The sequence below is a fragment of the Hylobates moloch genome, unplaced genomic scaffold (genome assembly GCF_009828535.3).
Source record: "Hylobates moloch isolate HMO894 unplaced genomic scaffold, HMol_V3 SCAFFOLD_1, whole genome shotgun sequence".
In the NCBI taxonomy this organism is placed as follows: Eukaryota; Metazoa; Chordata; class Mammalia; order Primates; family Hylobatidae; genus Hylobates; species Hylobates moloch.
In genome coordinates this window covers 96,295,478-96,318,748 of record NW_026652276.1, presented here as the reverse complement: position 1 = coordinate 96,318,748, position 23,271 = coordinate 96,295,478, and the positions used below count along the sequence as shown (strand labels likewise).

General features: G+C 43.8%; 1 protein-coding gene across 1 annotated transcript in view; it reads left to right on the top strand.

Annotated features, from left to right (window-relative positions):
• Positions 1 to 2,434: 2,434 nt before the first annotated feature.
• The window catches only part of LOC116810838 (E3 ubiquitin-protein ligase RNF216), a 105,428-nt gene continuing 84,591 nt past the window's right edge, over positions 2,435 to 23,271 (top strand). The window contains exons 1-5 of the mRNA XM_032755825.2: positions 2,435 to 3,312; positions 7,483 to 7,533; positions 9,240 to 9,377; positions 12,130 to 12,278; positions 13,166 to 13,244. Coding sequence (XP_032611716.1) covers positions 3,196 to 3,312; positions 7,483 to 7,533; positions 9,240 to 9,377; positions 12,130 to 12,278; positions 13,166 to 13,244 — 534 coding nt within the window. The 5' untranslated portion in view covers positions 2,435 to 3,195. The remainder of the gene's footprint in view (positions 3,313 to 7,482; positions 7,534 to 9,239; positions 9,378 to 12,129; positions 12,279 to 13,165; positions 13,245 to 23,271) is intronic.

Here is a 23,271-nt window from a genome sequence, read left to right as displayed (position 1 = left end):
CCTTGTTGGTCAGCTCTTTTAGACAGTTCTTCCTTTATGTTTGTCAGCATGTACTTCCTGAAATATCCTGCCATGGTTGTAGTTCTTGCCTGTGGAGAGAGATTCTGGCTGTTGCCCCTTTGTCAGCCTGACTGCCCTTCTCCCCTTCCCTGTGTGCCCTTGTCTAGCTTGTCAGGATCTCTTTGAATGTTAGGGTGTAGAAGACGAGACATCATACTCCACATGAGGTCTGCTCACATTCAGCCTTGCTCTTTTCACCCACATTGCTGTCAGGTCATAAACCTGTCTCAGTTTTGCTGCATCTCACATTTTCCCCTGTTAACTTCATTTTATTTGATTCAGTCTCTTGTTTTAGGTATAGCACTTTAATTTAGATGCTGATTCTTTAATTTTACTTATCAGATAATCTTCAAGGACCCTGGAAGCATGAGATAGAAAATAACATTTGATTTATGTTGGTAGTTTAATGTTTATGACTCACACTTAGCCTGTTTTGACAGCTTTTTATAAGGACACAGGCTAAGAATCCCTCATCTGTTCCAGGCATCCCATTTTTCTCCTTTTCAGTTTGTTTTCCATCTAAGCACTGCTCTTTGGGCTATAATTGCTTGACTCAAAGAGTGAGACAGGGTTCTCTCTTCTCTGTCCTTTTTATGGTCGTGCAGGAAAATACATTAGAGGGAAGTTTGTAGACTTAATTGCATTTATTTTTTATTTTTTATTTTTTTGAGACGGAGTCTCGCTGTGTTGCCCAGGCTGGAGTGCAGTGGCGCAGTCTCAGCTCACTGCAAGCTCCGCCTCCTGAATTCACACCATTCTCCTACCTCAGCCTCCCGAGTAGCTGGGAATACAAGCACCCACCACCAAGCCCAGCTAATTTTTTGTATTTTTAGTAGAGACGGGATTTCACCGTGTTAGCCAGGATAGTCTCGATCTCCTGACCCCGTGATCTGCCTGCCTCAGCATCCCAAAGTGCTGGGATTACAGGCGTGAGCCACCGCACCCGGCCAATTGCATTTATTTTTTTAAATGACTGAAAATAAATCTTATTACTTTAACATAATAAACTACAAAAAGAACTGAGTAAAGACGAAAGAAATAATAGGTGAAAATTTTTTTAATTTGTAGCATTGATAATTACAGTAATTAACATTGATTGAGCACTTAATATGTACCAGTCACTTTTCTAAGTGCTTTAATGGATTAATTCATTTATGTTTCAAATAGCCTTATGAGATGTATGTGCCATTATTATTATTTTATAGAAAAAAAGTGAAGCACAGAGAGGTTAAGTACCTTGGCAAATGTTACACAGCTAGCGAGTAGCTGAGCTGGGAATCTGGCTTCAAAGCTTACTCTCTAACCATGTGCTTTTCTATTCTCATAATATCAAAAACTGGTTTTTTGTTTTTTGTTTTTTAATTTTGGGATGCAGTCCGCTTCCCAAGCTCAAGTGATTCTCCTGCCTCAGCCTCACAAGTAGCTGAGATTAATTACAGGTGTGCGCCTTCATGCCTGGGGGTTTCACCATGTTGGACAGGTTGGTCTCGAACTCCTAACCTTAGATGATGTGCCCTCCTCGGCCTCCCAAAGTGCTGGGATTACAGGCGTGAGTCACTGCACCTGGCCCCAAAAACTGGTTTTCTGAAGAAAAGGTTTGAATTTAAAAAAACATGAGAGTCCGGACGCGGTGGCTCACGCCTGTAATCCTGGCACTTTGGGAGGCCGAGGCAGGCAGATCACGAGGTCAGGAGATCAAGACCATCCTGGCTAACACAGTGAAACCCCGTCTTTACTAAAAATACAAAAAATTAGCCAGGCATGGTGGCGGGCGCCTGTAGTCCCAGCTACTCGGGAGGCTGAGGCAGGAGAATGGCATGAACCCAGGAGGTGGAGCTGACAGTGAGCCGAGATCACGCCACTGCACTCCAGCCTGGGCGACAGAGCGAGACTCTTGTCTCGAAAAAAAAAAAAAAAAGCATGAGAATGAGCAAGAGAAAAGGAGAATCAAAATAAAATGTATTAGGAACCAGATAGTAAATATTAAAATCAAGAGATTACCAAGAACAGACAAGAGTAAATTGAAAATCTGAATGAGGTAGTTTTCTAGAAAAACATAAATTGGCCGGGCATTGTGGCTCACACCTGTCATCCCAGCACTTTGGGAGGCCAAGGCTGTTAGATCATTTTAGCCCAGGACTTTAAGACCAGCCTGGACAACATGGCAAAATCCCATCTCTAAAAAAAATACAAAAAAATTAGCTGGGCGTGGTGGCATCTGCCTGTATAGTTCCAGCTCCTCAGGAGGCTGAGGCAGGAGGATTGCCTGAGCCCAGGAGTTGAGGCTGCAGTGATCTGTGAATGTGCCACTGCACTCCAGCCTGAGCAACAGAGCAAGGCTCTGTCTCCAAAAAGAAAATCATGAATTGCCAAATCAGCGAAAGAAATACAAAACCTAAACAGATCATTTACATGTCTGATATTTGTCATTCTGCTCTCTTTTATTCTCATGTTATAACATATTGTGGTGAATCTAGGTACTATTCCTTCAGCCCCTTGTATATTTGAATGCTTTGAAAATAAAAATGGTTGAAATCATACAGCACATTTGCACCCACCAGAATGGCTAAAATTAAAAACTGATAGATGTTGGTAAGGACATGGAGAGACTGGAACTCACATGCATTGCTGATGGAGGAAGGGTGTAAACTGGTACAACCACTTTGGAAAACTGGCATTATTTTCTAAAGCTGGAAGTAAGCCTATCCCATGATCTAGCAATTCCCAGCTAAATTGCGGACATACATTCACCAACAAATGGCTATAAGCAGCACTATTCAGATTAACCCAAAACAGCAAACCCAAATGTCCTCAGTAGTGAAATAGATAATAAATTGTGGCATATTCACATAGTACACTAGTGACAGGATAGGAGATGCCTTCCAATTGCAGCATAAACAGAGGGAAAGAATCAGAAAGGTCAAAAAATGGATGGTAGGTTGGCAAATGGTAAGAAGCCCAGTCTTCCCAAATGGTAGAATGTGATAGAGAAGTCATGAAACGTACCGTCAGAGAGAAGGTGGAGGATGAGGCCGGGAAGAATGGACATGGCTGGCCCAGATTCCTAACACATAGTTGTCTGCATGCTTTTGCATTGTCGTATATCTTCTAGGTGACATAAAAATAGAAAAGAGGATGTTCTTTCTTGAAAATAAGCGACGACATTGTAGGTCCTATGACCGACGTGCTCTCCTTCCAGCTGTGCAACAAGAGCAGGAGTTCTATGAGCAGAAAATCAAAGAGATGGCAGAGGTAGGAAGATGTGCTCTGGTCTTGGGGTGTGTTTCTGGGATTCTGGTTTGCTCTTAGGGTTTAGTTAGTACAAAACTGTTTCTTTTAAGATTTCCCTTTTCTTCAGAGTGATAAATTTGGATATATGCAAAGCTTTTAAAAGAAAAAACCTGGGTTTTGTCATAATACTTGTTTGTGATTTCATAAATCAGATTCATGTTAGAAAATTTTAATTGGAGCTTAGTGTATCTGTTTCACCTCCTCCCTCAACCTCGGTTCCATTTCGCTCTTTAATTTTTCTAAATATAGTATCAAATGTGCAAGTCAGCTGGAATGTATATATTGGTTGTTTAATAAGTATCTTCTAAACCAGTGGCTTTCAAAGTGTGACCCAGAGATCCCTGGGTTTCCCAAGACTCTCTTGGGGGGTCTGCGAGGTCAAACCTCTTATAACTATGCTAAGACATTACAGTGACCCTTGAACAACATGAAAGTTAGGAGTGCTTCCCCCTGTGCAGTTGAAAGTCAGCATATAATGTTTGACTGCCCCAAAACTTCACTGTGAACAGCCTACCGTTGACAGGAAGCCTTACCCATAACAGTCGATGAACACGTTTGGTATGTTTTGTGTATTACATGCTGTATTCTTAGAATAAGGTAAGCTAGAGAAAAGAAAACGTTATTAAGAAAATGATAAGGAAAATATATTTAGTATTCATTAAATGGAAGTGTGGATCAGCATGACAAGGTCTTTATCTTCATGGTCTTCACGTTGAGTAGGCTGAGGAGGAGGGGTGTGTTGGTTTTGCTGTCTCAGGGTGGCAGAAGCAGAAGAAAATCAGCACATAAGTGGGTCCCCACAGTTCACACCTCTGTTGATCAAGGTCAGCTGTATTTGCTTTTTCACCATATTGAATTTGTACCAGCAGAACAAAAGCAGTGGTGCCTTTGCATGAATCAGGCCAGTGGCATAGAGCCATCCTCATAATCATTGTTTTCTTCACCACCATGCACTTACATTTTTAAGACACGCCAGTTTCACCTGAAAATGTCTTTGATAGAGCAGTAAAAATTATTTTATCAAATTTTGACCCTTGAAAACATCTTTTTCAATATTCTGTGTAATAAAATGAAGTCTTCATAAAGTGCTTCTGCCACATCCCAGGATACGAAGCTTGTCTTATATCCAGGTATGAGGAAAGCGCTTATGCAATTGAGCCACAACGCAGCTGCACTGGCCACTTTTTACTTGGAAAAAAGTGACAGAAAAACTGTGATTATTCAAAATTAGGTATTTGGCAGGCATTTTCTCAAAAATGAATGAAGTGATTATTTTTGACCAAAATTCTAGATTTTAAGCAGAAATTAGAATTTATTGTCTTGATCCATCTGTTATAGAATGACATTCATTGATATCACCAATCTTATCAGATAAGTATTTCAAGTATTGGCAAATTGATGAATGTAGTTCATTGTAGTCATTTATTCTTGGTGATATTCACATTGTCCCATCTCTGACTATTGGCTGCCCCTTCAAGTTAGTCTCTCTTACCCGACCCCTGTAGTCTCTGACAGCATCTTTGCTTTTGGGCACAGTCAGATGACCCCGTTTCAGCTTCTGCTTTCTCGGACCTGGACTCAACAATTTCTCCAAAGTGTCTTCTTTGTTTTTTTTTTTCTTTTCTTTTTTGACAGAGGGGCTCCATGTGTTACCTAGGCTGGAGTGCAGTGACACAATCATGGCTTACTGCTTCAACCTCCTGGGCTCAAGCAGTCCTTCCACCTCAGCCTCCTGAGTAACTGGGACTGCAGGTGTGCACCACCACACCTGGCTTTTTTTGTAGAGCCTGGGTTTCCCCATGTTGTCCAGGCTGGTCTTGAACTTCTGGCCTCAAGCCGTCCTGCCAACTCAGCCGCCCAAATTCTTGGGGTTACAGGCACACACCACCATGCCCTGCCAACTTTATTTTCTTTTCTCTGATGCTAAAAGTCTTGGTTCTTAATAACATTAATAACATTATTCTTGTCAGACTATATCTGAGAATATAAAATTAAAATATTTTAAAGTCACTTGAAATAAGTCTTGGTGCTTATGCCATTAACTTGATGAACAAGTTTATTTGTTTCTGGCCAGGCACAGTGGCTTATGCATGTAATCCCAGCACTTTGGGAGGCCAAGGCAGGCGATCACTTGAGGCCAGGAGTTCAAGACCAGCCTGGCCAACATGGCAAAACTCCGTCTCTACTAAAAATAAATTAGCTGGGCATGGTGGTACACACCTGTAATCCCAGCTACTTGGGAGGCTGAGGCACAAGAATTGCTTGAACCTGGGAAGTCAAGGTTGGTTGCAGTGAGCCAAAATCATGCCACTGCACTCCAGCCTGGGCAACAAAGCAAGACTCTGTTTCAAAAGAAAAAGGGGGGGGTTATTTCTTTCTGTTTATTTTGAACTTTTAGAGAATTGGGTTTTTTTTTATCTAATATTGTAAAAATTTTATTTCTGAAATAAAAACTATAAAACAAGGAATATTCAGAAATATCTAGCTTTTGTCCTGTCCCTTTCTCACACTTTGTTTGTTTTTTGAGACGGAGTCTCGCTCTGTCACCCAGGCTGGAGTACAGTGGCAGGATCTCGGCTCACTGCAACCTCTGACTTCCAGGTTTAAGGGCTTCTCCTGCCTCAGCCACCTGAGTAGCTGGGATTACAGGTGCGCGCCACCATGCTCGGCTAATTTTTGTATTTTTAGTAGAGACGGGGTTTCGCCATGTTGACCAGGCTGATCTCAAACTCCTGACCTCAAGCGATCCCCTCACCTTGGCCTCCCAAAGTGCTGGGATTGTAGGCGTGAGCCACTGCACCTGGCCCCCCACTTTGTTTATATATAACCATTATTGTTAGTCTTTGGTTTATCTTTCCTTATTTTATGGACAAGCAAATATGTATATATATTTTTATTTACCCATCTTTCTTATCCAGATAGTAGCAGACCAAGTAGCTGGGATTACAGGTGTGTGCCACCAGGTGTAGTAGCTCACACCTGTAGTCTCAGCTACTCGGGAAGCTGAGGTGGGAGGATCTCTTGAGCCTGGGAGGTCGAGGCTGCAGTGAGCTGAGATCGCACCACTGCACACCGGCCTGGGTGACAGAGTGAGACTCTGTCTCATAAATAATTTAATGTAATCCCAAATGGTGGCAGACTCTTCTGCGACTGCATTTTTCATTTAACCATGCATCCTGGCAGTCACTCTGCAGCAATTCATAGGGATTTTTCTCTTTCCTTTTTGAAACTGGCTGGTATACCGTTTTATGTAATACCACAGTTTATTCAGTCATTCCCCTATTGATGGACGTTTAGGGTTGTTTCCAGGTTTTCGCTATTATAAATAGTGCCATGATAAGTTTGTGCATACACCATTCCCTGTTTCTGCCCAGGTGCATCTTTGGGCTACACTCTTGGAAGTGGCATTGATGACTGTGCCAGTGTCTCACCAGTATGGTTGTCTTGTTTTGCATTCTTACCAGTAATGTGTGAGGGTGCCCACTACCACACAGCCTTGCCAACGAAGTCTGTTGTTAAACTTAGTTTTTGTTTGTTTGTTTTTTGAGACGGAGTTTCACTCTTGTTGCCCAGGCTAGAGTGCAATGGTGGATCTCGGCTCACTGCAACCTCTGCCTCCCAGGTTCAAGTGATCTTCCTGCCTCAGCCTCCCAAGTATCTGGGATTACAGGTGCATGCCACCACGCCCAGCTAATTTTGTATTTTTAGTAGAGATGGGGTTTCTCCATGTTGGTCAGGCTGGTCTCGAACTCCTGATCTCAGGTTATCTGCCCACCTCAGCCTTCCAAAGTGCTGGGATTACAGGCATAAGCCATCCCACCTGGCCAAACTTAGTTTTTATTTGTTCACTTTGTTTTTGTTGATGCTATTCTTTGCTATTCGAAGTGTTTTATGTGTCAGCCTTTTCCCTTATTTATTCTACATTTTGAGTCATACTTAATAAATATTGTCCTGTATTTTCTAGCTCTCTGATCCACTTAAAATTTATTCACAGGTAACCTTTCTGAACTGCTAAACTGTGTAATTGAAGAGATCACAATACTGGGGTTATGTTTATGGAAATAAGTACTAAATGGTTAGTGTCATTTTTACTAAATTTGTGTCTGATTGCGTGCTTTTTTTGTTCTTCAGCATGAAGACTTTTTGCTTGCCCTACAGATGAATGAAGAACAGTATCAAAAGGTAGTTTGCAATCTCACCTTGTTTATTCTGGGCATTTTCATGGGCTGTTTTCTCTTACCATGTTTTGTCAGCATTTTTGACGGCAAATTTGTTTTTGGATAACCTGTTAATTTGTTGAGTTTGCAGTTCAGCCAGGTTATAGTCAGATACGTGATCTAGTATAGTCACTCTTATACCACACTGAATCAGAACTGAAGGGAAGATAATAGATGTTCCTGTTAAAAATCATTACCTGACATTCATCAGATAGACTCATAAAGGAAAGTTTACAACTTAGATATCACTTTAGAGTTAAAAGAAAGAGGTATGTCTAACCTCAGGGCAAGATGGGTTTCTGTATGGTGTCTGCTGCTCATACAGTGAGGTTTTCTTTTTTTTTTTTTTTTTTTTTTTTTTGAGACAGTGTCTTGCCCTGTCACCGAGGCTGAAGTGCAGTGACACAGTCTTGGCTCACTGCAACCTCTGCCTCCTGGGTTCAAGCGATTCTCCTGTCTCAGCCTCCCGAGTACCTGGAACTACAGTTGTGTGCCACCGTGCCCAGCTAATTTTTGTATTTTTAGTAGAGACGGGGTTTCACCATGTTGACCAGGCTGGTCTCAAACTCCTGACCTCAGGTGATGCACCCATCTCAACCTCCCAGAGTGCTAGGAACAGGTGTGAGCCACTACGCCCTGCTACTGACCTTTTCTAATGTGGTATTAAGAACGGGTTGGTGGCTGGGCACTGTGGCTCGTGCCTGTAATTCCAGCACTTTGAGAGGCCAAGATGGGAGGATTGCTTGAGCCCAGGAGTTTGAGACTAACCTGGTCAACATAGCAACACCCCATTTCTAATAAAAATTAAAAATAAAGAATGGGGCTGAATGCGGTGGCTCACACCTGTAATGCCAGCACTTTGGAAGGCCGAGGTGGGCACATCACGAGGTCAGGGGTTTGAGACCAGCCTGGCCAACATGGTGAAACCCCATATCTACTAAAAATACAAAAAATTAGCTGGGCATAGTGGCAGGCGCCTGTAATCCCCGCTACTCGGGAGGCTGAAGCAGGAGAATCACTTGAACCTGGGAGGTGGAGGTTGCAGTGAGCCAAGATTGTGCCACTGCACTCCAGCCCGGGCAACAGAGTGAGACTCCATCTCAAAAAAAAAAAAAAAAAAGAATGAGTTGGTGATTGGATCAGTTGCTATAGTTAATAAAAGGAGTCAATAGCCTGGTACATTACTTGAGGTTGCTGCTTTAGTTATAGCTTCAATAGTCCCTTAACATAAAGCTCAGACTTGGATACGACCCGTTCACACTCCTTATGACAAGAACAAAATTCAATTTTTGAAAGTTTTTTGGGTAACATCTCTCGTACTCCTTATCCTTGCTTTTTATAATCACATTAGCGTCTGAGTACAGATGTTCTGGTTCCCTTTGCACCATGGGATTGAATATGATAACTTTATTATACAAAGAATTACTCTAAAGAATACCAGAAAAAAAAGCATGAAAACTTCGCTGTTTTAGGTATGGATTCATATTGTGCTAGTATCTTGAGCTAGATTTATATAGCACGAAACAGCATATCATTGTTTTATGGCCCCTAAAATGGGTTGCTTTACCTCAGAATTTGTGTGCGGGGTGGGAGAGAAATGAGGATGGGAGACAAGGCTCCCCCCCTGCTTAAGTGCAGGACATTTCATGTGTGTTTCTTGACTGCCTTCAGGACGGCCAGCTGATTGAGTGTCGCTGCTGCTATGGGGAATTTCCATTCGAGGAGCTGACACAGTGCGCAGATGCCCACTTGTTCTGCAAAGAGTGTCTCATCAGATACGCCCAAGAGGCAGTCTTTGGATCTGGAAAGGTAAGAACTGTGTAATATGTCCCATGTATATAGGACACATTCCTGGAGTCTAAGGAGACCATGTTGACAGATAAGTGTAAGTGCCTCTTTTAGGGTGAGGTGGAGTTCTTCTGGTATGCTTATGTGTGCAGTACCTGATGTACGTGATTATGTGGGTTCTGTGAGCACAGCAGATTTCTTTTCAGGGCACAGTAGAATTCTTCCACGCTCCCATGCCTAGCTGCAGAGGAGCACCTGCTTCATTCATCTTCTTATTCATAATCAGAGGGAAGGTTACCTCAGAGAACCTTGCAGCCTATTGATTAAATGTATATTCAAATAACATAATTACACAAGATCATATTTCTCTCTCCAAAGTCAGTTTCTCTGGACACCAGCATAACAAACACAGTATGGGAATTTCACATTGTTTTACACCACTAAGTTTGTGGTATTTTGTTCCAGCAGCAATAGAAAACTAACACAGTGATTAAGGTGACTTTTTGCCCGGGTGGCTCACGCCTGTAATCCTAGCACTTTGGGAGGCTGAGGCAGGCGGATCACCTGAGGTCAGGAGTTTGAGACCAGCCTGGCCAACATGGTGAAACCCTGTCTCTACAAAAAATACAAAAATTACCTGGCATGGTGGCGCACACCTATAGTCAAGCTCCTCAGGAGGCTGAGGTGGGAGCCACTGCATTCCAACCTGGGCAACAGAGTAAGACCCCCATCTCAAAAAGCGGGGGGCCTTTTTACATCCCCAACCATACATAGGACACATTGACATCTGTCTGGCAGTATGCTGAGAACTTGCCAAAAAGTCCCTAACTTAGGTCTAATCATGAGACAAATCAAATTGAGAGACATTCTACAAACTTACTGGCCAGTACTTTTCGAAAGTGTCAGGGTTGTAAAAGACCAAGAAATACTGAGAAACTCAGGTCGGAAGAGACTAGGGAGACATGACGACTAGCTGCCTTGTGGGATCCTGGGCCAGAAAAGAAGACATGAGTGGAAAGACTGGTCCCATTAATTGTAGCAGACCACTGTCAACTTCCTGGTTTTGACATAAGATGTTAACATTAGGGGCCGGGCACAGTGGCTCACGCCTGTAATCCCAGCACTTTGGGAGGCCGAGGTGGGCAGATCACCTGAGGTCAGGAGTTCAAAACCAGCCTGACCAACATGGAGAAACCCCATCTCTACTAAAAATACAAAATTAGCCAGGCCTGGTGGCGCGTACCTGTAATCTCAGCTACTGCGGAGGCTGAGGCAGGAGAATTGATTGAATTCTGGGAGGCAGAGGTTGTGGTGGCTGAGATCGCACCATTGCACTCCAGCCTGGGCAACAAGAGCAACACTCCGTCTCAAAAAAAGAAAAATAGGCCAGGTGCGGTGGGTCATGCCTGTAATCCCAGCACTTTGGGAGGCTGAGTTGGGTGGATCACGAGATCAGCAGTTCAAGACCAGCCTGGCCAACATGGTGAAACCCCCTCTCTGCTAAAAATAAAAAATTAGCCAGGTGTGGTGGTGGGTGCCTGTAATCCAGCTACTCGGGAGGCTGAGTGAGCTGAGATCGCACCACTGCACTCCAGCCTTGGTGACAGGGCGAGACTCTGTCTCAGAAAAATAAATAAAGTTTATGTTTTTTCAAAGAGCATGACCTTTGGAGTCAAGCAGAATGCATTGGGCCATGCCCCCATCAGCCATACCAGCCCTGTGATCTTGAGCAAATTAAATTCCTTAAGCCTCAGTTTCTTCCTCTGTAAAATGGAAATAATCATAGCATTGTTTTGAAAGCTAAATGAGGTGATGAGTTTAATGAACTTATTGTTTGACACATGGTAAATGCCTCATAAATTTTAGCTAGTTATTTTTAAGATGTCTTTTTCCATTTGTTTTCTTTGGTGTCTGTCTTTCATGTGGCAAGCATTCCTCATGTCTGACACTTTTTGTTCATGTTAAAGAGCTGTTTGAAAGCTGTATGAGTAGTGGGGCTTACAGACCAGTGAGTTTGACTCTAGGTGCCTAGGAGCCAGTTAGCTTTTATATTATGAACCTGAATGGCCCTTAAGTCTCTTCCCTGGGGTGATTCAGTCTGCCTCCTGCCTGGTGGGTGTGAGCCCATTTTTCACCATTCTGAAATTGAAGGGGAGGAAGGGTCTAGAGAATTCTCTGTTCATTATGCAGATTCCATTTCAGACTCTGACTTCAGGCCACCCCTCAGCTCTGCTCTCCCCTATGACTGGTTCCCAGGCCAGAGCCTTGTGGTCCAGCTGTTCAGGAGATCTTCCTCATTTCTCTCAGAGTCAGCCAGTTCCTTCTGAAGGGGGTAGGAACTAGAGGCTCCACTCATGTCCCTGTTTTCATTTTATTACTTTGAGTCCCCGCCCCTCCCCACCACTCAGCTCTGCTTTCCAGAGGATCTCCAGCTTTCTAATATCTGTAGAGGGGAGCAATGTCTCCCCAGCATCTCCTTTTCCGACCCTAAGCTATGGGCTTCTGTGTGTGGTCTGCTAAGCCATTTACCCTTCCTCCACTTTCAGTTTTTGTGGATTGTGATTTGGGCTAATAGAGGTCCTCTAGTGATATCAAAGATGTACTGGATTTTTGTTTCATGGTTTCCATGATTTAAGTGTGATTTCTCAGAGACAAACAGGCAGAGGGATCTTTGCTCTGTTGTCTCAGGATCTATGTTTTTAACCACTGACACTTTTTATTTTTCTATAAATGGTGTTGATTTTTTTTTCTTTGCCTGTTCGCCTTTTTCTAGTTGGAGCTCAGCTGCATGGAAGGCAGCTGCACGTGTTCGTTCCCAACCAGTGAGCTGGAGAAGGTGCTGCCCCAGACCATCCTGTATAAGTACTATGAGCGAAAAGCCGAGGAGGAGGTTGCGGCAGCCTACGCCGACGAGCTTGTCAGGTTCGTTCTCAGGCAGAGCGTGCCATTTGCCAACCCTTCCCCATTGTGAAAACTACCTGGGCACTTGCATCAGATGATGAAAATTGTGTTTATCTTCCAGGTTATTTGGCATTTCTTGCTGAGAAATAAGATTATCAATAATTTTATTTATTTATTTTTATTTTTTACACCTCAGAACCATTGAGTAACCAGTAATTCTATTAATGGAAAAATCTGCAGCTCAAACTTTTTTTTTTTTTTTTTTTTTTTTTGTGATGAATTCTCGCTCTGTCGCCCAGGCTGGAGTACAGTGGCGCAATCTCGGCTTACTACAACCTCTGCCTCCCAAATTCAAGCAATTCTCACGCATCAGCCTCCCGAGTAGCCTGGATTACAGTCATGCGCCACCACATTCCAGCTTATTTTTAGTAGAGACGAGGTTGTGCCATGTTGGTCAGGCTGGTCTCCAACTCCTGACCTCAAATGATTCGCCCACCTCGGCCTCCCAAAGTGCTGGGACTACAGGCATGAGCCACCGTGTCCAGCCTGCAGCTCAAACTTCTGTCTACATATCTTGGCACCCCCTAATCTTCTGGCCCATAGATACAATCATGGTGCCCTGGGCTGGAGGGAAATCGGTATATGCAAGGAGTTCTCATTAAGGTTGGGACATGTTTATTTATTGAGTGGTTTATATTGAGTCAGAACCTCAAGTGGTGCTTATGTTTCCTGATAAGGGCCGGCACAAAGAAGAGGCTCAATCTGTGTTTTAAGGAAAACTAAGGAGTATAAAGGGGATGGGAATGTCCAGCTCAAAACTCCATCTTCATATGAACAGCCACATGGAGCTGGAACTAGGTCAGGCTTTAATGTTTGAAGTAATGTCACTTCTGCTGTTCTGACTCTAGGTGCCCGTCCTGTAGCTTTCCGGCTCTGTTGGACAGTGATGTGAAGAGGTTCAGCTGTCCTAATCCTCACTGCCGAAAGGTAGGGAGGCACATTTTTTTCTAGATGTATATCGAATTATGGTATTATGGGCTGCCCTCATGGCCCAAATATCTGCTGTTTACCTGATTGCTGATGTATAGGAAGGATTTGAGTGCTTTCCTTTTCATAAGCAAATGAGGATGAGTACTTTTGTGAGTAACAGTTGACATGGTTACTGAGATGGCAGCCACTCTTGCCACTCCAGTTACAAAGCTCTGGATTCCTGTTTTATGTCATCTTCTTTAGGACAGATACTATAATGTAAAGTGGGAAGTGTTTAGTTTTTCTTCCACTGTGTCAACATTTTGCTTGCTTGCTCTCTTCACCACCTGTGCTCAAATACCCCCCCACTACCCTCCCTCCCCACACACACACCTTTTGCCATTTTCAAAGTCCAAACGACGCTTCTTTGATTAAAGAACTGGGCATCGTAGTGGCATCTCCATCACATCTGGTAGGTTATTTATTTGACTGTTTCTCCTCATAAGAACTGACTATATTACGTGGGAGCAGAGCTGTCTAGGCGCATTACTGTTGCAGATCTTTGTTCTCTTTAACTTGGCGCCCTATGAACTAAGAATGTCTTAAAATTTGTCAGCTATTTAGAAGCCACTTAGAGTTTTTAGTGAATATTAGCATCCACCTAGACAAATATCTTCTAAGCCATTTTTCTAAAATTGCATGATTAGAGTTGAACACTACAATATCTTTCCTTGGGGAGAGTAAAGAAATTAAGATAGAGATGAGAAAAGGAAGAATAAACTAAACCAATGGATCAAAACTTTCTTTTGTTTTCAGCATTGATATTTCTGGCCATTTTATATGTTCGCACCCCAGGCTGTTGCTATAACAATTGTCCCAACAGTCGCTGGCATCTTGGCAACTCTGAAGAAAGCAGAGTGCTAGCCTGTCCGTTGTGTGCTTCCGGTGGGTCAGGTGCTGGACTGCCTGGGGAGGTGATGCCTGTGCTAAGACACAGCAGATAAGGAGGAAGTAGCCAAAGGATGGAAAGGGTGGGAGTGGAGTGGAGATGGAGAAATGTTCTAGGCCCCAGGAGTGGCAGCAATGTGGACCGTTACTGGTGCTAGGAGTGTGAAGGAGGCTCATAAGCTGAGTAGGGGCAGGCCCATGCAGCACACTGTCCTGAGGTGGGGAGAGGTAAAATATCAGGAAAGTCTCCTTGCCTGTTGAGTAGTCCAGGTGAGAAATGTACAGCACTGCACAGCCTCTTGGGTCTTCATGAGTTGCTTAGAAGGAGCTGGGAACTACATTTCCTGGTAAGGTTTCAAAGAAGGTCTGCCAGTGAAAGTGCTTATGTACAATTAGGAAGGCCAAAGAAGAGGAGAGACCATTATTCTCTGAGGACGTTTTTGTTTTTTTGTTTTTTTTTTAATTTTGAGACAGAGTCTCACTCTGTCGCCCAGGCTGGAGTGCAATGGCACGATCTCAGCTCACTGCAACCTCCGCCTCCTGGCTTCAAGCAATTCTCCTGCCTCAGCCTCCCAAGTAGCTAGGATCACAGGTATGTGCCACCATGCCTGACTGACTTTTATATTTTTAGTAGAGATGAGGTTTCACCATGTTGGCCAGGCTGGTCCTGAATTCCTGGCCTCCAGTGATCTGCCCACCTCAGCCTCCCAAAGTGCTGGTATTACAGGTGTAAGCCACCACCCCCAGCCTGAAGACATTTAAAAGCAGCTGCATTTGTTGCCCAGTGGCTCATGCCTGTAATCCCAGCACTTTGAGAGGCTGAGGCAGGAGGATCTCTTGAGACCAGGAGTTCGAGACCAGCCTGAGCAACATAGTGAGACCCTATCTCTACAAAAAAAAAGTTTAAAACTCAACTGGGCATGGTGATGTGTGCCCATAGTCCTAGCTACTTAAGAGACTGAGGCAGGACAATCACTTGAGCCCAGGAGATTGAGGCTGCACTGAGCCATGATTGCGCCACTGCGCTCTAGCCTGGACAACCGACTAAGACCCTGTCTTTAAAAGAAAAAAATTTTAAAAATAAAAGCCTGAGGGCACACTTGAGTCTGGAACAGCATCTAGTGGGCGTCAACTTGGGATGTTGGTGGGAGCTTCCCAGGGGCTCTTAAGATCCCAAATAGGAATACCACATATGTTTTAGTTTCTGTCTATGGGAGAAATATACATGGCCTGCTGAACTTAGAGGTAGCCATGTAGCTTCTTGTGGTCAGTGAAACATGTGAGTAGTTAGATCACTTGCAGAAAAAGCCATAAAGGCATGTGGTGTGGGGTAATGTCAAGATGACAGAAGAGAAAGCCCTGGACCCTCTTTTACCCGTGGAGATAACAGTTCAACAACAATGGAAAGACCATTTCTCTCTGTGAGAAATCCAGAAACCAGTTGCATCAAAGGCTGGGGAATTTGTGACGCTGGCTCTCCAGAGCTCCTCCCCCGGCACAGCACCATGTGATTGGGAGGAAACTCCCAACTTCTGGCATCTTTCTGGGGAGGAAAAAGAAGACTGGAACATATATGTAATATTCAGACCTTTCAGGAGGCTGCTCAAGGGACTAGTTTCTGTCTTGTCTCACAGGAAAGGGCACCAGGTTGGGCACCACTGAGGACAAATGGGATGGTGAAACTAGCACGTATTGGCTCCTCATTGCCCTCTCCCTGCTTCTCTCGGGAGGGAAGGAGTTGGAGCATGAGTCCAGCATTCTAGGTTTTCTGGAGCCCACCAAAGACTCTGGTTTCTGTCTCACTCAATGAAGCACCGATGGGACCTGGCATGGTCTAGGTCCCTGGGGACTGCTGAGAATAAGAGAAAGCTGGGTGGTTTATACTGCCCCAGAGGACCCACGGTACAGTAGGCGGAGTCCAGTGTACCTCGAAGGCTTCTTTTTGGGTCCAGGGGAAGAGTAGAGCATGTGTTCAGCGTTTGGGCTTCTCAAGGGGCTGCCTGAGGGACTGGTTTCTGTCTCACCCAACTCACTGCTGACAGAACCCAACCTACTCTAGATGCCTTGGAGCTGCTGAGGCCACAAAAGAGCTGGGCAGCTTACAGCAGCTCTAGAGGGCCTGTGGTACCTCAGACAGGCACCAAAAGAAGCAAGAGCTTGCAAGCTCCTGAAAAAAGGAAAACAAAAGCCCGAGCACTTACATTAGCCTACAATTTAGCAAAATCTTCTCGCAGGAAGCGTATTTTAGAATAAAGTATGAGTATCTCATGTAATTTGATGAATACTGTACTGAAAGTGAAAAAGAGAATGATTGTATGGGTACTTGAATTACAGTTTCTACTGAATGTGTATGACTTTCATACCACAGTAAAGTCAAAAAGTGTAAATTAAACCATTGTAAGTTGGAGACCATCTGTATATGCACCCGACATCAGAGCACCCAAATATGTGAAGCAAATATTGACAACCGAAGGGAAAAATAACACAAAAATAGTAGGAGATTGCAGTACCTCACTTTCAATCATTGTTAGCACCACCAGGCAGAAGATTAGTAGGGAAACAGCTGACCTGAACAACACTATAGACCTAACAGACACATACAAAACATTCTAGCCAACAGGCACAGAAAACACTTTTTCTCTATTGCACATGGAACATTTTCCAGGATGGAGAATATTAGATCATAATACAGGTCTTAACAAATTTAAGATCAAAATCATACCAAGTATCTTTTCCAGCAACAAGGTGATAAACTTAGAAATCACAAACAGCAAGAAAATTCACAAAGTATGAGAACTAAAGAACACACTGTCCAGGCATGGTGGCTCCCACCTGTCATCCTGGCACTGTGGGAGGCCGAGGCAAGTGGATCACCTGAATTCTGGAGTTCAAGACCAGCCTGGCCAGCATGGCGAAACTCTGTCTCTACTAAAAATACAGAAATTTAGCTGGGTGTGGTTGTGTGCGCCTATAATCCCAGCTACTTGGGAGGCTGAGGCAGGAAAGAATCGCTTGAACCAGGGAGGTGGAGGTTGCAGTGAGTGGAGATTGTGCTGCTGTACTCCAGCCTGGGTGGCAGAGTGAGACTCTGTCTCAAAACACACACACACACACACACACACACACACACACACACACGCTGAAAAGCTTTTTTTTTTTTTACTAAGATCAGGAACAAGGCAAGGATATCACTCTCACCACTTCCACGCTACATAACACTGGAAGCCCTAGCTAGAGCTGTTTGGCAGAAAAAAGCAAAAGCATCTGTATCCATGCAAGTTCACAGATAACATGATCTTATACATAGAAAAATCTGCAATTTCCACAAAAAACTTGTTAGAATTAATACATTCATCAAAGGTGCAGGATACAAAATCAGCAAATAAAACTCAGTTGCATTTCTGTACACTAAAAAACACTCCAAAAAGAGAAATTAAGAAAATCTAATTTATAATACATCAGAAAAGTTGGAATACTTAGGAACAACTTAACCAAGGAGTGGGGAAAGACTTATACACTGAAAACTATAAAAAATTGTTGAAATAATTATAGAAGACATAAATAAATGGAAAGACATCCCTAAAATGCATATGGAACCACAAAGGATCCCAAATATCCTAGACCATCTTAAGAAAAAGAACAAAGCTGGAAGCCTCACACTTCCTGACTTCAAAACGTATTACAAAGCTACAGTAATTGAAACAGGCAGACATGTAGACCAGTGGAACATAATACAGTGCTCAGAAATAAATCCACACATTTATGATCAGCTGAGCCTCAACAAGGGTGCAAAGAACACCCACCAGGGGAAAAGGTAGTCTCTGATTAATGGTGCTCTGTAAACTGAATATCCACACGCAAAAGAATGAAATTAGGCCAGGCGCAGTGGCTCAAGCCTGTAATCCCAGCACTTTGGGAGGCCAAGGTGGGCGGATCACAAGGTCAGGAGATCGAGACCATCCTGGCTAACACGGTGAAACCCCGTCTCTACTAAAAATACAAAAAATTAGCCAGGCGTGTTGGCGGGTGCCTGTAGTCCCAGCTACTAGGGAGGCTGAGGCAGGAGAATGGCGTGAACCCAGGAGGTGGAGGTTGCGGTGAGCTGAGATCGCACCACTGCACTCCAGCCTGGAGGACAGAGAAAGACTCCGTCTCAAAAAAAAAAAAAGAATGAAATTAGACCCTGATACCATATCTCATACCATAACACAAAAATCAACTCTTTAAATGGATTAAAGACTTAAGTGTAAGACCTAAAACTATAAAAACTAGAAGAAAACATAGGTGGAAAGCTTCATGACATCAGTCTTGGCAATGATTTCCTGGGTATAATACCAAAAACAAGGTGACAAAAGCAAAAAATAGGCAAGTGACTACTAAGATGCTTTCAGCAAAGGAAACCATCAACAGAGTGAAAAGGCAGCCAGTGGAAAGGAATTGAGATCCTTTGAGAAAGGAGCTCAGCATGTTCCTGTGTTCATTGCAGCATTATGCACAGTAGCCACGAGATGGAAACAACTTACCAACATGTTCGTCAACAGATGAATGGTTAAAATGTGATATATTTTGCAGCCTTTGAAAAGAAGGAACTCCTGGCACATACTACAACACAGAGAAACCTTGAGAGACATTGTGCTCAGTGCAATTAGCCAGTCATAGAAGGACAAATACTTCACGATTCCACTTAAATGCAGGATCTAAGTCAGACTCATGAGAACACAAAGTAGAACCTTGGGTGCCAGAGGCTGGGAGAAGGCAAAGTGGGGAGTCACTGTGCAGCGGGAAGTTCTGGTCATGCAAGAAGAAGTTGTTTAGAGATCAGCTGTACAGCGTTTTGCTAATAGACCCTATACACTTAAAAATGTGTTAATTGGGTCGGCCGGGCGAGGTGGCTCACGCTTGTAATCCCAGCACTTCGGGAGGCCGAGGCGGGCGGATCACAAGGTCAGGAGATCGAGACCACAGTGAAACTCCGTCCCTACTAAAAACACAAAAAATTAGCCGGGCGTGGTGGCGGGCGCCTGTAGTCCCAGCTACTCGGAGAGGCTGAGGCAGGAGAATGGCATGAACCCGGGAGGCGGAGCTTGCAGTAAGTCGAGATTGCGCCACTGCACTCCAGCCTGGGCAACAGAGCGAGACTCCGTCTCAAAAAAAAAAAAAAAAAGTGTTAATTGGGTAGTTTTTGTATTGTGTGTTTTTACCACTTTTTTTTTTTTTTTTTTTTTTGTGGGAGTATTGCTCTGTTGCTCAGGCTGGAGTGCAGTGGTGCAATCTTGGCTCACTGCAACCTCCACCTCCCCGGGTTCAAGCGATTCTCCTGCCTCAGCCTCCTGAATAGCTGGGACTACAGGCACATGCCACCATGCCCAGCTAATTTTTTGCATTTTTAGTGGAGACGGGGTTTCACCATGTTAGCCAGGATGATCTTGATCTCCTGACCTTGTGATCCTCCACCTGCTTCAGCCTCCCAAAGTAGTGTTTTGTTTTGTTTTTGTTTTTGTTGAGATGGAGTTTCACTCGTCTTGCCCAGGCTGGAGTGCAATGGCATGATCTTGGCTCACCGTAACCTCTGCCTCCTGGGTTCAAGCAATTCTCCTGCCCCAGCCCCCTGAGTAGCTGGGATTACATGCATGTGCCACCACGCCCAGCTAATGTTGTATTTTTGTAGAGACAGGGTTTCTCCATGTTGGTCAGTCTAGTCTCGAACTCCCGACCTCAGGTGATCCACCCACCTTGGCCTCCCAAAGTGCTGGGATTACAGGGTGAGCCACCACGCCCAGCCTACCGCAGTTTTTTTTAAAGGGCATATGGTTCATTTTCTTTTCCCTCTGCCAAGAGGGATGTGCAACATGAGTGAGAACAAAGTCTGTTTTGAGCTACTGAGGTTTGAGTTTGTTCCAGCAGCATAACCTAGCACATCCTGACTGATAAGGATCATAAGGACCATAACTGCCCTTCGAGTTGGAGAACAGGAGCAGATTTGAGAGGTAGAGGATTAGAAGGTGATGTGTTGCATGTGAAGGTGGGGAGAAAGCCAGAGGCCTCACAGGCTTGTCTGGTGTGGACCACTATGTAGTTGATGATGCTGTTTACAAAACTGGAAATGAATCCAAAAGATTCAGGAGAGATTACTTTTGTTTTGGACATGTTGAGTTTTTAGGTGAGACATCCAGTGTGTATGTGTTTTTACAATACCTGGCACATAGTAGGTGCTCCATAAATCAGTGACCCTAGATCAGTGACCCGGGTCAGTAACACAGGGAGAGATCTAGGCTGGAAAAAGATTTTGGAGTCTGAAATGAGCAGCAAAAGGAGGAAAGAGGAGGAGAGGGGTAAGGTGCCCATCAGGGAGATTATTAGCTTAGAAATGCTGGGCCATGCTAAGTTTAAAGTATGTCTTTTCATTTATTCACATCTTTTGTGCCCCTCAGCAACGTTTTGCAGTGGAGAGAATGTGTGTTATGATTACATGATGGATTACAGTATGCTTCAGAACTTGACTTTTCACCTACGGATAATAGCATTCACATTTTAGTTTCTAATGTTAGGGTAAGGGTTGTAGGTGTTTGGCCCATCATGGAAAATAAAGTGAAAAATGTTATATGGGGATCTGAGGCAGTGACGGCCTGGTAGAGCTGGCTCAGTGACCACCAGTGGAATGAGAGAAGTCCCCACCTTGTCCTTGGGATGAGAAAGGAGAGTTTATGCCTAAATCTTCTGTCCTTATTTGTGGGCTGTGGAATGAGTTGCCACTAGGTGGCACAGATGCTCCATGAGGAAAGGGTTTTCTTCCTCTTGGGTGTTTGAAAAGTATGTGTCAGCAAAACACTGTTTTGTAAGCAGAATTGACACAGTTCTTTTAGGCTCAGTACTAAAGCAAACCACTACATGCATTTAGACTTTATCTAAGATGTCCATGTCATTAGCGCATACGCTTTTACCTTTCTTAATTGTGCAAATTCTCCTTAGGCCATTCTTTCTAGCAAGATGGCTAAAGCAGTCGCTAATCCTTGAGGATTCCCAATATTTAAGACATGAGCCACAAGCTAATTTTGACCCATGTGAGACTAAGGGCACCTGCTTTCTCATTGCAGTGTCTTTGCCGGTAATATAAATTCCAGTTGGCTTTTCAGGAACTTGTCGCTCTGAAATGAGGCGTTTATATTAATGCGCTCTCTGGAGGAGGACTTGAATGGCTGGAATCATTCCTCTGGAATCCCTGAGGAATAAGACACTGTATCTTTGATGAAATGGAGAGAGTCTTTGTTTCATTGATACGATGGAATGCTTTTGTCAAGGCTCTCAGCTCCCTTGTGTGTTCTCAGATAAAGAATTCATTAGTTTGTTTTCAGCATGCTGCTTTTAGGAATGAATTGGGTGTGTTTGGTGTGAGACTGAAGAATGTCACATAAAAGGAGATTTGAAGGTGATGCTTCTGGAATATGTACTCTTAGGGTCAGAAGTTTCACTGTTGAGTCTTTTCTGCCTTGCCACAGCCATAACTTTGCTTTATAAACTCAGAGGTATGTAAGTCAAGTTTTCCGGAAACTTAGGGCCACGAGGTGGAGGTTTAGGCATACTCATGAAGGAAGCGCTAACGACGAGAGACCATCAGGTGGTGAGAGTTCAATCAGAATAACTGAAGAACATCTGGTGTAGTCTTTTCGTGGAAACTGCAAATGTGTGTGTGGTTGTGTAACCACCCATCTTTTCCCAATGTCACTTGTATTTATTTATCCTTTCTCACCTGCCAACTTTCTTCCCTGCTTGTTTTTCTGCCCTTTCTAGGTTCCCATCCTATTCTTTCTAGCATTTGCTGTTTTTAAGTTTACAGCCATGAAATACAACCAAAATTCACATCTGCAGTGAACCAGTTTGTTGGTTAAAAAACAGGCATCTGCAGCCTCCTACAGTAGCTGCATGGCTGCATGAAGAGAATGTAAATGAGTGTGGACCAGCTATCAGTGCCAGGGCAGCTCCAGCTGTGATGGCGGGTGGTTGGCACTTATTAACAGCACTCTAATTTGGGGCCCAGCCAGTCAGCTGACTCCTGTGCTGAGCACAGGCCTTCACATTTATCTAGAGATGAATGAAGCTTGGGCCGCTTGTTCCTACTATCAGGGAAGACCTTTATTCAGGAAGTAGCGTTGACAAGAACCAAATATCTGGGTAACAAAAAGATTTTTAAGCCCACAAATGAGGACTTATTTACTGGAGTGGAAGTCCATGCTGCATAATGTGAGTCAAATATGAAGAAGGGTGGTGTGAGAATTTCTCATCATGGAATGTGACCTGCCCTTGCTCCTCCAAGGTGAGTCACTTCCTTCAGAGCCCAGCATGGGTCCCTCTGAAGAGCTTCAGGTTCAGGCCGCAGAAGGATGCTCCCTTACAGGCATATCGTGTAGGGTGCCCAGCAGAGCTCTCAGCTCATATTGGTCCCCACAGCAGGCCTACAAAATAGACACTGGCTTAAAGTCAGGTGATGGTAAATGGCAGAGCTGAGAACTCACAGAGAAGCCTCCTTGCCTTAGAACAGCCTCAGAGTGGGTCGCAGACACCATCCCTGTGAGCCTCCCTTCCATCAAGTACTGAGCAGGGTTGGCGTCATAGCAAGGAGGCTTCAGGATTTTTAACTCTACCTGTGTCTGAGTACTTTTGTCAGTTTTCACTTTTTAAAATTTAAAAGCATAATGAATCTATTCATCACAGACTTCTTGATCCTGGGAAGATTTTGGTTAATTACACATGCAAGCACATCCTCTTCCCTTACCTGCTATTGAAGCACAGTACATACAGTATAGAGTAGATGTGTTTGTTAGATTCTTTTAAAGAAGAAGAAAAATAATAAAAGGCAAATGTTGCTTGCTTCTCTTCCCGCCCTGCCTTCCCATTAAGAGTCAAATACCATGCTTGCTGTTTCAGTGATTATTCAGAAGGGAGAGAGCTGACAACCCGAAATAGGGAAAGGTAAAAATACATACGCATTAAACCAAAACGCCAATATGAATAAAAATTTTATTTTTGTTTCTGCTTGGCCCTACAGAAATAGTTTTTTACCCCTGTATTTCAGCTGCTTTATCCCTCATGTCAGACGCTA